Consider the following 14,332-nt stretch of genomic DNA (forward strand, 5'->3'; position numbering starts at 1 on the left):
GCTTGTCAAATATATTTTTTGCCTACATATGATTTATTTATTTTTACAGAACTGAAAGTTTAATTTTAGTTTTTAATTTTTATGTAATTAGAAAGGCAAGTTGGACCAGAGAGTGAAGTTGAAATAGGCAACAAGTGGTCAACATATATGGGAATTCCTTCAATACTGTTTAAAAAGCATCTTAGCATTATTTAGTAAGATGTGTTATAGCACATGTAATGACTTTTCAGACTGATCATACTGTTAATTCGGTAACAGTAGGTCGAAAGTTTTGCTGCTGAAATCGGCAAAATGTGAACCACTGCCCCCAGTGGCAGAGGCTGGAAGTGTGAACGAATGGGCACATTTGCTCTCTAGTTTGTGAGTGCCGCCAAAAGCGAGATGTATTTTTAGTTGTAAATGGTGTAATACAGTCAACAGGAATGCATATTTGATTAAATATTCCCCAAACCCTAAACCTAACAGTCTAAAAATCTAATTTCAGAGAAAAAATGGAAATCTCCACATTGCGCTTATCATTGTTTATGGGAACGTGATTACTTCCAGGTTTCTCACAGGAACAGAACCCATGTCTTGGAGGTTGTTTGCGCAACAGGCTATCTGTATCACTAGAGGGAAATTTGCTCATGCTTAAAGAGATGCAAAAATGTCTGAGAGTATGGCGCTTGTCAGTAATTTAGCAGAATGTTGATTTTAGGGTACACGAACATTAGGAAGTAACATGTTGATTTCCCCTGTGATCATTTTTTTCCTTTTGCCACTTTTTATTAATTGTTAGCAGAGAAGGGATAGGAAATTATGGTAAGAAGAGAAGGGAACAGGATTGTGAAATGTTGCAAGCTGGATTCGAACTCATATTTCCCACATAAACAGCAAGGCTCAGTATTAGAGCACTAACTGCCAGGCCACGGCTATGACACGTAGACCTATTCTAAGCCATATTCAGGATCTTGAATTCTCATTCCTCTTTATCTGACATCCAGCAATCTGTCTGAACTTCTAAACGCTGACCAAAGGTCTAAGCAGCACACTCCAACAGACAAACCACAGGGGGTTCCAGAGCTCCTCAGATTTCTGACTTTCCTCTTTCTCTTGTTGATTATCCCCTCAGGAATGGCATCATGCCTTTAAACAGAGTGACCATACCTCTTTTATTCACTCACCTCCCTAGCTCCTCCATGCCCTGCCTGGTGAGAATGGCCTTCTGTGGGGTGCAGGCAGTCAACAACAGCTGTCATTCTGTTCAAGGCACCCTATATGCAGTCTTTGGACGTCCCGTGTTGAGAGAGCCAAATCGGAGGCTGAAACCAATCTGATCTCGAGGCCAGGCTTTGTGGAGAGCTCTTGTCATTGCTTCTCTCATGCAGGCCGGTAATCCATGCCCGCTGTGTGTGTTTTTTTGTGCATCTGTGAGTGCCTGGGTTTGGAAACTGGATCACGGTGTAGAAAGAAGGCTCTGTTTGAAGCCGATCTCCAAGTTAATGATATATGAGCCTCCTCTATAATCCAGCTCAGTGTGGTGGAAATGCAGGCGGGTAACAGTTGCCTGAGTGGGAAGGGGGTTAGCTGGGAAAAAAGTACAATAGTGTAGGGTGATATCAGAGGTCCTCTCACTTTTCTTTGGATTATTCCTGTGCTGTTTGTAAAGTTGAAGCTGGATCTTATAACTGGTGAGTTTTGTTACACAAAAATTTACTACATTGACAGTTAAAATTGGAAGTAAAAAACACTCAAAAATGTTTGGGTCGAAATGGAAAGTCTTAAAGGGATAGTTCACCCAAAAATGAAAATTCTCTCATCATTTACTCACCCTCATGCTATCCCAAATATGATTTTTAGAAGAATATTTCAGCTCTGTAGGTCCATTCAATGCAAGTGAATAGTGACCAGAACTCTGAAGCTCTAAAAATCATATAAAGGCAGCATAAAAGTAATCCATAAGATTCCAGTGGTAAAATCCATGTCTTCAGAAGTGGTATAATAGGTGTCAGTGAGAAACAGAACAATATTTAAGTCCTTTTTTACTATAAATTCTCCTCCCTGGAGTCCCTGCTCAGTAGGTGGCGATATGCACAAAGCATGCGAATCACCAAAAACAAAAAAAGAAGAACTCTTAGGAGAGAAGAGTGCTTAGGAGAGCTGGTGAAAGTGGAGATTTACAGTAAAAGAGTCTTTAGGAATATTGAGCTTTTTCTGACCCACACCTGTCATTTCACTCCTGAAGACATGGATCATGTCCAATAACAAAATGTGAAATTAAAAGCACATATTATGAAGCAACCATGCATTTCGCGTCCCTTCTATGACACTCTCATCTCACATGTCCGCTTGCGTGTTTGACTGGCCTCGAACCGCGTACTTCAGAGTCCAAAGTTCAACACTCTATGAGGTGAGCTACCACGCAAGCTAATCACATTGGAATACGTGCGTAAATGTCGATGGGACTGAAATACAAGCATTTCCAAGTGATGCGTAAGAGTAAAAGTGTTTTCATAACATAGCAGTGTGTGAGTAATAGAGCAAAAAATAAGTGTTTATAAAGTCATAATCAGCCATTCTACTTGTGATTTTGTGTGAAAGTGAAGAAAGCACACATTAAGTGTTAATTTAATCAGGAAACTGCAAAAATGCAACATGTAGAATTCGCTCTGTAAAAGTCAGTTTGCTAAAATGTAGTTATATTAACGTTCATTCTATGAAACTAGGTTGGTTTAAAAATCACCTAAAACTATCATAAAATAGTCCATGCGGCTTGTGTGTCATATTCCAAGTCTTCTAAAGGCATACATTAGGTTTTGTCGTGATACCACCCAAAATGTAAGTATTTTTAAGTGCGAACTTGTTTAGCGATAAAACAATGTAAACCTGCAAAAGATTTCTGATGCTCAAAATATGAAATGAGATATATGATGACACTTTGGAGTCCTTTTTTGAGCTTTAATGTGAGTCAATATCCATTGCCATTGTATTGAAAAGATGGACTGGGTCATTCATTAAACATTTCCCTTTGTGTCCCAAATGAGAAAGAAAGTCATACAGGTTTGGAAAGACATGAGGATGAGTAAATCAGAATAACATTTTTTGGGTGAACTATCCCTTTATATGATAGTTGACGCTGTGAAAACATATCATATCTGTGCAAGATTCCCAAAAATTACATCAATGTGGGAAGGATTTAAATGAACAGCCATGTTCCAGATTGATTAGTGCCAGTGGAGAAAAAACTCTGGTATTGTTTATTGAAGTGGTTGGACCTGGAGGGGGAAAGGCTGTACTGAGTAATGCTAATTAAGCGGTACTTAAGATTTCAGTTTAGATCCCGGTGCTTGGAAAAAAACATTTGCTTACGTTTCACCTCTTAATGTCAAACTCAATGTGGCGAAACATCAAAGTACTTCGTGTTTTACAAAAACATGCCCAGCAACAAATTTTGTTTGTCACAGTTCGAGGGAAAATTGTTCTAAACCCATTAGAACATCCTCCCAGCTGAATTTTCTGTCTGGGTCGTGTGCAAAATAGTGTTTTGTTACTAGTTGCTTAGCTGAAGGCAAATATATTCTGTTATGGTCCTTATTCAGTCGACTAGAAAAGCAAGCAAGCTCATTTTTTTCTGTAGACACCTTTGCCTGTGGTCTCTTTGTCATTTCATGCCATGCATGTACAATCGATCCCATATAATTATGCAAACTGCACTGTGTCAGATCTTTGATGGAAATAAAATAGGGCTGTAGAAGACAATGCCTTGGGTGTTGTCTACTGTTATTTAAGGGTGGTAAATTCTCCTCAGACCTCCACTTGACATTGAGACCTCTGCTCATGTTACCTTTACATGATTTGGATGTGTATTGCTTTACTGGATGAACCTCCCTAAACCTGTCGAGAGCATTTCTGGGTCATATTTCACCACAAAATCAGAAGAAAGAAATAAGAAATTATGTTTTGCTTAAAGGAAATGATTGATGGAAATGAACTCACCAGTAAGATTTTTTGCATTGCATGTTTTCATAACAATTAAGCACATTCCCTGCAAATCTCATTACCAAAATGCATATATATATATATATATATATTTCTCAATAATATAGTGCGAAAAAAATACTCAAAAGTTACACACACACACAAAAAAAAAACAACAACAAAACAAAAAACAATTTTAATAGGCTTAATGTTTTGTTTTATTTGATTTCTTTTTTTTGGGGGGGCGGGGGGTGAAAAGTTACCTGGACATTTATTTTTCATTTTTTTAATGGATGGAAATTAACTCTATTTTAGGAAAAAAAAATTTGCATTGCATTTTTCCATAAAAATTATGAAAACATTTCCCTCCAAATCTCATTACTGAAATGCAAAAATATATATATTTTCAATACTGTAATGCGAAAAAAAAAAAAAAAAGACTCAAATGTTACAAAGAAAACAACAACAAAAACCAATGTTTTTAATTGTACTTTTCATTGGAATAAAATGCAAATACACTGCAAATAATCTTAATTGGCCTAAAATTGGCTTAATTTTCTCAATGCAAAACATAGTTTGTTTTGTTTTATTTATTTAATTATTTATTCTTTCTTTTCTTTTGATTTTGGGGTGAAAAGTTACCTGGACATTTTTTTTGGTGATTGTGATTCAACCTTCTATCCATCTAGTTAGATTTCTTCACATTTCATTCAGCTGCTGTCTTTTGTAGACATTTGAGCCTAAATTGAACCACATCACGTTATAGTCGACTGGGTTTGGATGGGTTTCTAATGCTGTGGTGAGAAACTTGTAGTAAAAACAAACTTTATGTAGCAGATATTGGAGTTCCTAATGGCATAGTTAAAAAAAAAAAAAAATGGAAATTCTGTAATTTACCCACCCCTCATGTTCCAAACATTTATGCTATAAGAGTTTTCTGTGGAGCACAAAAGTAGAATTTTGTTTAAGAATTGTTACCCAGCTCTTGCTATATAACTGCAGTTCATAGTGACCAAAATGTATACAAAATACCATAAAAGCACCATAAAATTAGTCCATATGACCTATGCACAATATTCCAAGTCTTCTGAAGCTATACAGTAGTTTTGTGTGAGCAACATACTGAAATTTAAGTCATTATTCACCTAAGGCAAAGCTCACTTCTAGCTTGTGTCCGTTGATGTCATTGACAAAACCCCACACAAAACTATCGTATGGTTTCAGAAAACTTGGAATATAGTACACGAGTCATATGGACTACATTTATGGTGCTTTTTTGTCCTTTTTGGAGCTCGACCATCACTATGAACTGTAGTTGAATGCAGGCCAGGTTCTACAGGGGTGCTTGAGGGTGCTAAGTTGAATATGTATAGTACATATATAGTTGAATATGCAAGCCTAATAATACTGTATATTGGCAAAGCAGATTTCCTTTTATTCTGACGAACAAAAAACAAAACAAAACACATACACACACACACAACATTCCTGCATCAAAACTAATAAAAGTGTATGATCTTGCAAATAAGTGTATCCTAATTTGCAGTCGCAGCATTCTGCTTTCATCCCTTCCGATTTACACGAGTATTTAATTGGTTAAGACGCATATAGAGAATTTCTAGCGTAATTCTCACTCAATCCACCGCCTGTTGCTTTTGATTTCTGCTGGTCTAGGATCAGTTTCCCAAAGCCAAATCCAAACCTTAACTATTAGTGAAACAAGAAAACAGACTCTAGATCAGTGATTGCGGATGATATCTTTTATCCTCGCTTGCTTCATTCAACATATACTGTAAACCAGTGCTTCTCAAACGTACCAGGCCACCTACCAAATTTGATCAAATAAGATCATTCAAGTACCACCTAGTCACGATCAATGTTCACTCAAATGTTTTTTCAGCATTCTGTAAATATTAATTTGTTTAGCACAGTCTTAATGATTGTGAGCAACATACCCAATGCCATATTTGATTAATATTCCTGTTACCCTGTTAACCCAGTGTTTTTGAGTCAAATGCACTATGTAAGATTGCTTGAAATCAAGCTCACAGACTTTAAGGAAGTCTGAGAATATGTAAATGAATAGGAATAATATCTTGCCTCGATCGCATCAGTTTTTGCTTTTCTGATTTCTGCATGGGTATAATATTGTGGTGTGCGCACATAGAGACATCAGCGCAGCTGGGGCGCAGCAAGAACGTTACCTATTCACATCCTACACTGCCAATGTAAAAAAAAAAAAAAGAAAAAGAAAAACAGTGTGCTAAACATGACTTTTATAGACACCCAAAGATATATTACACTTGTAATAATTATACATTAGAAGTAAACATGGAAAACATTTGAATAAAATTTATATTTTGTATTATTTAAAAAAAATGTAAATATCCCAGGTTGTGCTGCATACCACCTGAGTGCAGTTTGAGAACCACTGCTGTAAACGATTGTACATTAAAAATACTGTTCTTAAAGGAATATTCCAGATTCAACACAAGTTAAGCGCAATCAACAGCATTTGTGGCATAACGTTGATTACCACAAAAATTATTTTGAATCGTCCCTCATTTTCTTTCAAAAAAAAAAATCGAGTTACAGTGAGGCACTTACAATGGAAGTGAATGGGGGCCAATTTTTGGAGGGTTTAAAGGTAGAAATGTGAAGCTTATAATTTTATAAAAGCACTTACATTAATTCTTCTGTTAAAACTCATGGATTATTCAGCCTGGTCTGTGAAGTTGTTTAAATTGTCATTTTTACAGTCGTTTTGGGGTTTTAGGGTTTGTTGGCATTACATCGTCATAGCAACGAAGTTGTAAAATTGGCTATAACTTTACACAGAAAAGGCAAGTAAGTTATTTTATCACACTAAAATCATGTTTACATGCATATTGTTCATGTCTGGTGGTGATACTTTTGAAACAGTGAGTATTTTAACCTTTAAAAACTGGCACCCATTCACTTCCATTGTAAGTGTCTCGTTGTCATCTCGAGGGACGAGTCAAAATAAACGTTTGTGTTAATCAATATTATGCCACAAATGCTGCTGATTGAGCTTAACTTCTATTGAACCCGGAATATTCCTTTAAACAAAATGCAGTGGATTAAATATCAAGTTGTTTTTGTTAGTAGTAAACATGATTTAATTTAAACCAAATTTTTACATTACATCTAGACTTTAAACAGATCAACGTACTATTTTTAGAAGCAGCGAATTCTCAGCAATTTTGATCTGGAACTGGGCCTGGTTGTATGGCAAGAGCTGCCTAATAATTCTTCCAAAATTTCTCCTTATTTGTTCTGCAGAAAAAAAATAACACCATATGAGTTTGGAATGCCATGAGTGTAAGTAAATAATGACAAAGATTCCATTTTCGGGTTCACTATCCCTTTAAACTTCCTTTCAAAATATTCCCTATTACAGTTTAAGAGCTTTTTCAGTCATGTTTCCTCATTCCAGAATTTCTCAATTCCAAAATCCCTCATACACACTTTAGGCCTGACAAAACCGCTGCAATAAACTCCCAATAAACCAACAATGGGCGTCCCTGTGGGGCTTTCTGATTCAAATGCGGAGCCCTTCAGTGGCCCGGAGCAGAATGCTGTCCATTGATTCTGTGATGGTCAGAGAGATTATTGCCTGTGTAAGATAGACTCTCTCAAAAGAAACTTGGCCTTTGTTCAGCGGGGGGATCTAACACACACACTGGGATCATTATTTCATCTCAGCCTCTTGTTAGTCCACATTGGCGCTTTTATTTAGCTTGGCCCTTTCCTTCCTTTGCAGTGAGATATCTTCTCTTAATCCTCACAGGAATGTGGCTTTGGCTATGGAGAGGATGCCCAGTGTGTGCCCTGTCGAGCCAGTCGTTTCAAAGAAGACCGCAGCCTGCAGAAATGCAAGCCCTGTCTGGACTGTTCCCTCCTCAACCGCTTCCAGAAGGGCAACTGTTCCACCACAAACAACGCTGTATGCGGAGACTGCCTGCCTGGGTGAGTCAACCATTGGAGCGCAATTTTGGAGTAAAGGACAATGGCTGTTTTCTGAGACCACATACTTTTCTTCATCCAGAAATTAAAATTAAAAATGAAATCTCACCCCAATGTCGTATATAAAACCTGTATGACTTTTTTTCTTCCTTGGAACTCAAACGGTGAACTTGTAGGTAAGCATTCCGGCCACTCTTTCCATTTAATGCAATTACTCTCTGGCTCCAAAATAAAATAAATTAATAAAAAAAGCACCGTAAAGTATCAAAAACATTGTCCACACAACTTGTGTGCTAGATTCCAAGTCTTCTGAAGTCATACGATCAATGTGTGTTAGAAACAGATGGAAATGTAAGTCTTTATTCACTGAAAATCTTGATTTCCTGCTCTCTTTGCACATTTTTGAAAGCTCATGAGAGAAGTAATGATGTCTGATGCGTGAATAAATCGTTCTTTTTAATGAAATGGTTGATCCAGTGCACAAAAACGGAATCAGAATCATTTGAATCATTTGTCTGAATCATTTGTCCTTGAATCAGACTGATCTGGTTCTTGAGTTCAACTGGAATACACAATGATTCAGTCAACTGCTCACTGGAAGGGACTATTAGGGCTGGGTATTGATATAAATTTCCCCATTCAGTTTGTTTCGGATTCACAAGCTTTCAATTCAATTTCGATTCAATTACAATTAATTTGTGTTCATTTTAGTTATAATGTCTATTTTGCTTACATATGAAAGAAATGATCAACTAATGCTGTTAATTACACAGGGGAACTTCTAACTTGATACATTACAGAATATACATTTTAAAATGTTTATTTTATCATTAGTTCATTTAGTATCATTTTGGTCACATTTTAGCTTTTTAAAAATGTACAAATTCTATGAATTCTGTCAATAAATATGATGTGTTGAAATGGCAAAAATTAGACATACATAGATAGATTGATAGATAGATAGATGCATAATGTGTACTATTTACAAGTATTTACAGAAGACTTGAAATATAATGCATATAGACATAGTCATATGGACCACTTTTATGATTATTTTATGGTGTGTTTTGTCATTTTGAAGCTTGACAGCTAAGTCCTCATTCACTTTCATTGTATATTATATAATAATACATTAATTGGATAAAAGTGACTGGGATTTTCCTCAAAAATTAACCATTTGTGTTCCAAACAGAAAGTCAAACGGGTTTGGAAGGACATGAGGGTGACTAAATTAAAATGTTAATTTTGGGGTGAACTTTTCCTTTAAGTGGATCTGTGGACCAGAGAATGGCTTTGTCCTTATTAAAAAAGTGTTTTGAAACACTAGCAATGTAAAGAACATGCAGATTAACCCTCCAGCATCGCTAAAGCTTTGAAGATTTCTCAGGTTAAAGTCAGGGTCAAGGAAGCAGACTCGAGGCCTCTGGTTAGGCCCAGACATGCATGTTACGTTTATGAAACCCAGCTTTTTTTGCTTCCTGAGTTACTAGTTACCCTAAAGCAGCATCCCACTCGCACCAGTTAAGACTGCTTTTGATTACCCTTAATTAAGTGCATTGGCACAGTAGGACATGCTAAGGGCAACATTTCACATCACCTTCAAAGTTCATCGACATCATTTTTAGAAAAATGTGTTTCAGAAGTTACTGTAACTAATGTTGGAATATTTACTACATTTTAATGGTACGTTTCAGTGTTAGTTGTAATCCGAATACAAATTACTTAATCTAATTACTTTTAGTAAAAAAGTATTGTAACATAACATTTTAAATTCTTGTAATCAGATTGCAGTAACTGACTTACAATTAAAGTAATTACTTTTAAGTACATTATTTTATTTCTATTTTGAGCAGAAAACAACACATTTTCTTTAAAAAAGTGTTTGAGAAAGTAACTTAAATGTAAAGTAATTTGGAATGTGATTACTTTTACAATTAAGTAATCATTAATGTAATCTGATTACAATTTTTAGAGAGGTATTTACTAGTTTGTAGTTGGATTACATATTTACTTAAACTTAACCAACACTGGTACATTTTCTCCCAACAATGATAAATTGATTTTTTTTTTTTTTTTAAATATATATTTTTACAGATTTTACAGAAAGACAAAGTTAAGTGGATTCCAGGATATTGAGTGTATACCTTGTGGAGATCCACCACCACCTTATGAGCCGCACTGTAAGCACATATTTACTGCTAAACTTAAACATTTTAGAAGGTATTTTAATTTACATTTTTTACTCTTTTAAAGTCTACATGAAATCAAAATGAACCCTGTGAACATGCTTAATACAGATGCCTGGTTGTAACTTATTGTCCATGATTCTTCAGTGCACACGATTCCAAAGAAAAAAAAATGCCTTCATAATCTTCGTAATTATCACATTACATTAAGTAAAATGTAATTGTGAATGCCGTTTCATGTTGACTGGAATATTTCCTCTGGATTCATTTGCTCAGAAAAAATAGACATAATACAAAATTTTAATTAATAAAACTTAAAATATTTAGTTTTTTATTTTTATTTTATTAAAGATTACTCAATTCAATTTGATGGAATTTTGTTATTAAATTGAAATGTGTTAATCTTAAAATTATTATTTTGAGTGAGTATATCATAAATCAAAATGCAAATCATTCTATTGCATTTTCCATGTTCTGTTACTTAAGGTTTGTGAGACTTAAATTAGTGTAATAATTTACTGGTTGGTCATTTGACAGTGTAGTTAAAGATACATTTACAAAATGTACAACAGAATTTGTTGTAATAAAATGGTACTTTAAATGTTATCAAGAACAGTATTGATTTTGTTTAGTATTTTGTATATAATATACTGTATAGACCTTAAAAGCACTATAATCATTAATGGAATTGTAATGTGGTATCGGAACCAGAATCATTACATTATTTATGATTCCCAGCCATCCCTGTAGCCCACTCAGTCTTTGTGATTCAGCAACGTTTTACAATCAAATCAATGCCTCTTTTTACAAATCAGGGCATAGGCACAGGCCTAAACCAAACTTTCTGTGTAATTATTATAAACTCCAATAAAGTGTACTCTTTCTCAAATGCACACAGGCTATGTTAAACGCATAGGATACAAAGAAATGTATTGTTTTCTGGCAGTCAGTGGCTCTAATTGAGGCCCATTTTACCCACCATTGAGTGCCATTGTACAAAGCCTTGGGTCTCTAGGAACTAGCAGGGAGAGGTGGGAGGGAACTTGTACCTTCCAAAATTGAATGTGACTTCCAGAAGGTTAAAGCGTCAGCAGCTGATGTACATGTGGGTTTGGCAGTGTGTATGTTCGGTAAAGTTTGAGCCAGGTCTAACTCTCCTGCGCCAGATGTATAGGAAGATATCCTAGAGGCGTATCTCTCAGCTTGTCCTGTGGATATGAAGAATTTTATCTCTGTGTAAACTCTGGGTTGTGCAATCGTTATGCACTAAGACTTTTGTTTAAGAGGAGGGGACACCAGAACGCTATTCTAGGTTTAAAGGGGTGATATGGGGAATTTTATTTTTTTTTTTAATAGTTTTTTTTTTTTTCATGAGGTCCACTTCAAATGTTTTTTTTTTTGCTACTGGGCCTTTAAGACTTGCATGTAAACCCCCATTTCACATGTGAAATGAGTAACGGCGTGTACTTACAGGTTGCGGGTTTGCTGCTTGGTACAATAAAATGTTTGCCTTCAATAACAACCTGTTTGCAAAGTCTCATTACACCGTGTCCTAACCAGGACAATTCGATTTTTCATGAAATTTAATTTTCACTCTTAGTCTTATGTTTAAAATGCACTGATTCGGGATCAAGATTTGCCCTTTTGCTGCCACTTCACGGATTTAGGAACTTAAACTCAAAGCTGCTCTGTTTTTCTGACCTATTGTGCGTGCAAATGCCTGAATCAATTCCAAAACGTTCCTCTCCTCAGGCATTATCTCACAGACGGTGGTGAAAACTCAAAGGCCTGATCATTTTAATAGCCCTCATGTTGGCCCGGGGCAAACACACAGCTGTGCATGGAAGTCTATCTTTAGAGAAGACCATAAATCCAAAAACACTCTGGCCTCTTGGCCCATTCTGAGAGCAAGAGGAAGAAAACAGGGCATTTTGTGGGTTCCTCTTGCAGCTTTATTGTATTTCATCTGCCACTGTCTCTTTTTGTCATGGGATTGCTCTAAATATTTGCTAAAGCCCCCCACAGCTGTCCTATCGAATCATCTAAACTGATGTGAAGCCAATTTGTAAAAAGGGTCACATGAGAGCCGGACGACTGCTAGGTTGATAATGGGTGAGAGTAATATAAGCTTGTAATTTAGATTCTGCTTGCTTTTAAGGAATAGTTCACCCAAAAATTGGGGGGAAAAAATCCTTTCTTTCTTCCCTGGAACACAATAGGAGAAGTGGTTGCACTTTATTTTACAGTATGTGTACTTTCAGTACAGTGTATTTACCCAAGAATGTACTGTGTAATATTAGGTATCTACATGCACTTAATATGGGTTAAGGTTAGGGTTGGGGTTAGGTTTGGGGTTAGTACCTAGTAATTACTGTTGTTGTTGTAGTTATATAGTATGTAAATATAGAACAGTACTGTAAAATAAAATGCTACCAAAGAAGTGTATGCTGTAATCTTAGGTACTTACTAGAATTCAAACCCAACACTACTGGATTCAAATCCTCAAAAGCAGCCCAGTATGAAGGAAGAGCATATGGAATTGTTGGACTGTACTTGGATCTGTTTTTCATCATGGTGCTTTTCAATCATGGGAAAATCCATTGTGAACTGTATCTCTGTATCATATTGTATACAGCTTCAATCACAAGAGTTTGAAAGAAAGCTGGTTGTTTGGTATTTGACCTAAAGGGGATTACTTCACATTGCCCCAACCAATAGATCATAAATAGCGAGTGCTTTCTTCTTAAGAGTCTTATGTCTTGTGGGTCACTGATGAACTTATTTGATTAGTCGAGGGGATGGGGTGTGCAGTTCTTTTGAAACAGTATCTAAAGAGCAGTACTGTGATTTAAAAGTTAATAGCGTAAACATGACAGTACACAAAAAATCTCTGTTATAAAACTTAGTTAGCCACCTTCCTGGACAGTTATAAGGTACAAGAGACACACACAAATTAATTTATTAATTTAGTGCAATTAATTATATAAAAATTATGCATTAAAAAAACGCAATTAATCATGCCTCCTGACCTGGGAGTAAATTCAGTATAAAATTACATATTTTCCTTCCATCGAAACAATTTAAGCTTGAAATACATGTAACTTTGTGTGGTTTCATGAGCTGTTTCAGCAGGGGGCAGTCAGTGCGCCTCAACAAGCCTCACAAACAGCGCAGCCACAGGCGTCTCGGTAGGCACATTATCCACCCTAAATAGTATTTGAGATAAGAATTAATATGTCTCAAATGGTAGCGTGTTTTGAAAAAGAGTTCCGAAGTAGCCCGGATGGTCTACTGTTTCCGGAAGATTTGCGAAGTGTGGATCCATGCACGCTTTTTCGGCTAATAATGCCCAAAATCCCTTGCTCGACGGAAGAGGAGTTTGATGGTTTGCTTCAGAACTACAACTGTGAAATGCGAAAAATTACAAACATGGTGGTGACGATGGCACTTCAACAGTCCTTAAATGTTTTCACATCTTAAGCGTCACGTAAGTTTAATGGTTAAACGCTGTGAAAAGAAACTTCGTTGACACTGTAGGACGAAGATGCTACTTCTTGAAAATAATCGTTAAATAAAAGCGTCAGCAACTATGTGGATCAAAAATGGAAAAATTTTAAACAGAAGCATTAAATAAACTAACTATTATTTTAATTTTTTTGCCATTTATTGTATCACACAAAAATAGCGGAGATCAGATTCCCTTTCAGTGGACCGTTGAATGGTGTAACTGTATGTGACGCTTCAAAAGACAAAAACGATAAATAAATTGATCCAGCACAGTGTCATGCAATTGTTCTGTCTTTCTATATTTGTTTATGACATTGAAGATATGATAGATTTTTTTTTATTTTTTACTTTAGTTGATATAAGATCAAATAAGATCAAATTATTTATTTCATGTTTTACTTATTAGATTTAATCTGAAACATGGTGATCTTCACACATTCAGTGGGGACAATGATTATGAAATATATCATTTTGGCTTGCATTAAATACACATTATTACATGCATCATGTGTAGTGTAAAACATCAGCGGATCTCCACCACACTGCTTCTTCTCTCCAATACTTCTCTACAACCCATCTGGAATTTCAGGTTCTAAACTATCACAATTGTCTCTACTGTCCACCTCACAGTTGTTTCAGGCTCAAGGCCATGTGTTTGAGAGTGGCATTCTCTAAAGTCAACAAGCAAGCGCACA

General features: G+C 35.9%; 1 protein-coding gene across 2 annotated transcripts in view; it reads left to right on the forward strand.

Annotated features, from left to right (window-relative positions):
* The window catches only part of LOC127430030 (tumor necrosis factor receptor superfamily member 19-like), a 39,892-nt gene that overhangs the window by 10,407 nt on the left and 15,153 nt on the right, over positions 1 to 14,332 (forward strand). For both annotated transcript variants that reach the window (XM_051679451.1, XM_051679450.1), the window contains 2 exons: positions 7,769 to 7,947; positions 10,039 to 10,124. In XM_051679451.1, the coding sequence (XP_051535411.1) occupies positions 7,769 to 7,947; positions 10,039 to 10,124 (265 nt within the window). The remainder of the gene's footprint in view (positions 1 to 7,768; positions 7,948 to 10,038; positions 10,125 to 14,332) is intronic.

This window comes from Myxocyprinus asiaticus, chromosome 39 (genome assembly GCF_019703515.2).
Source record: "Myxocyprinus asiaticus isolate MX2 ecotype Aquarium Trade chromosome 39, UBuf_Myxa_2, whole genome shotgun sequence".
NCBI classification, from domain to species: domain Eukaryota; kingdom Metazoa; phylum Chordata; class Actinopteri; order Cypriniformes; family Catostomidae; genus Myxocyprinus; species Myxocyprinus asiaticus.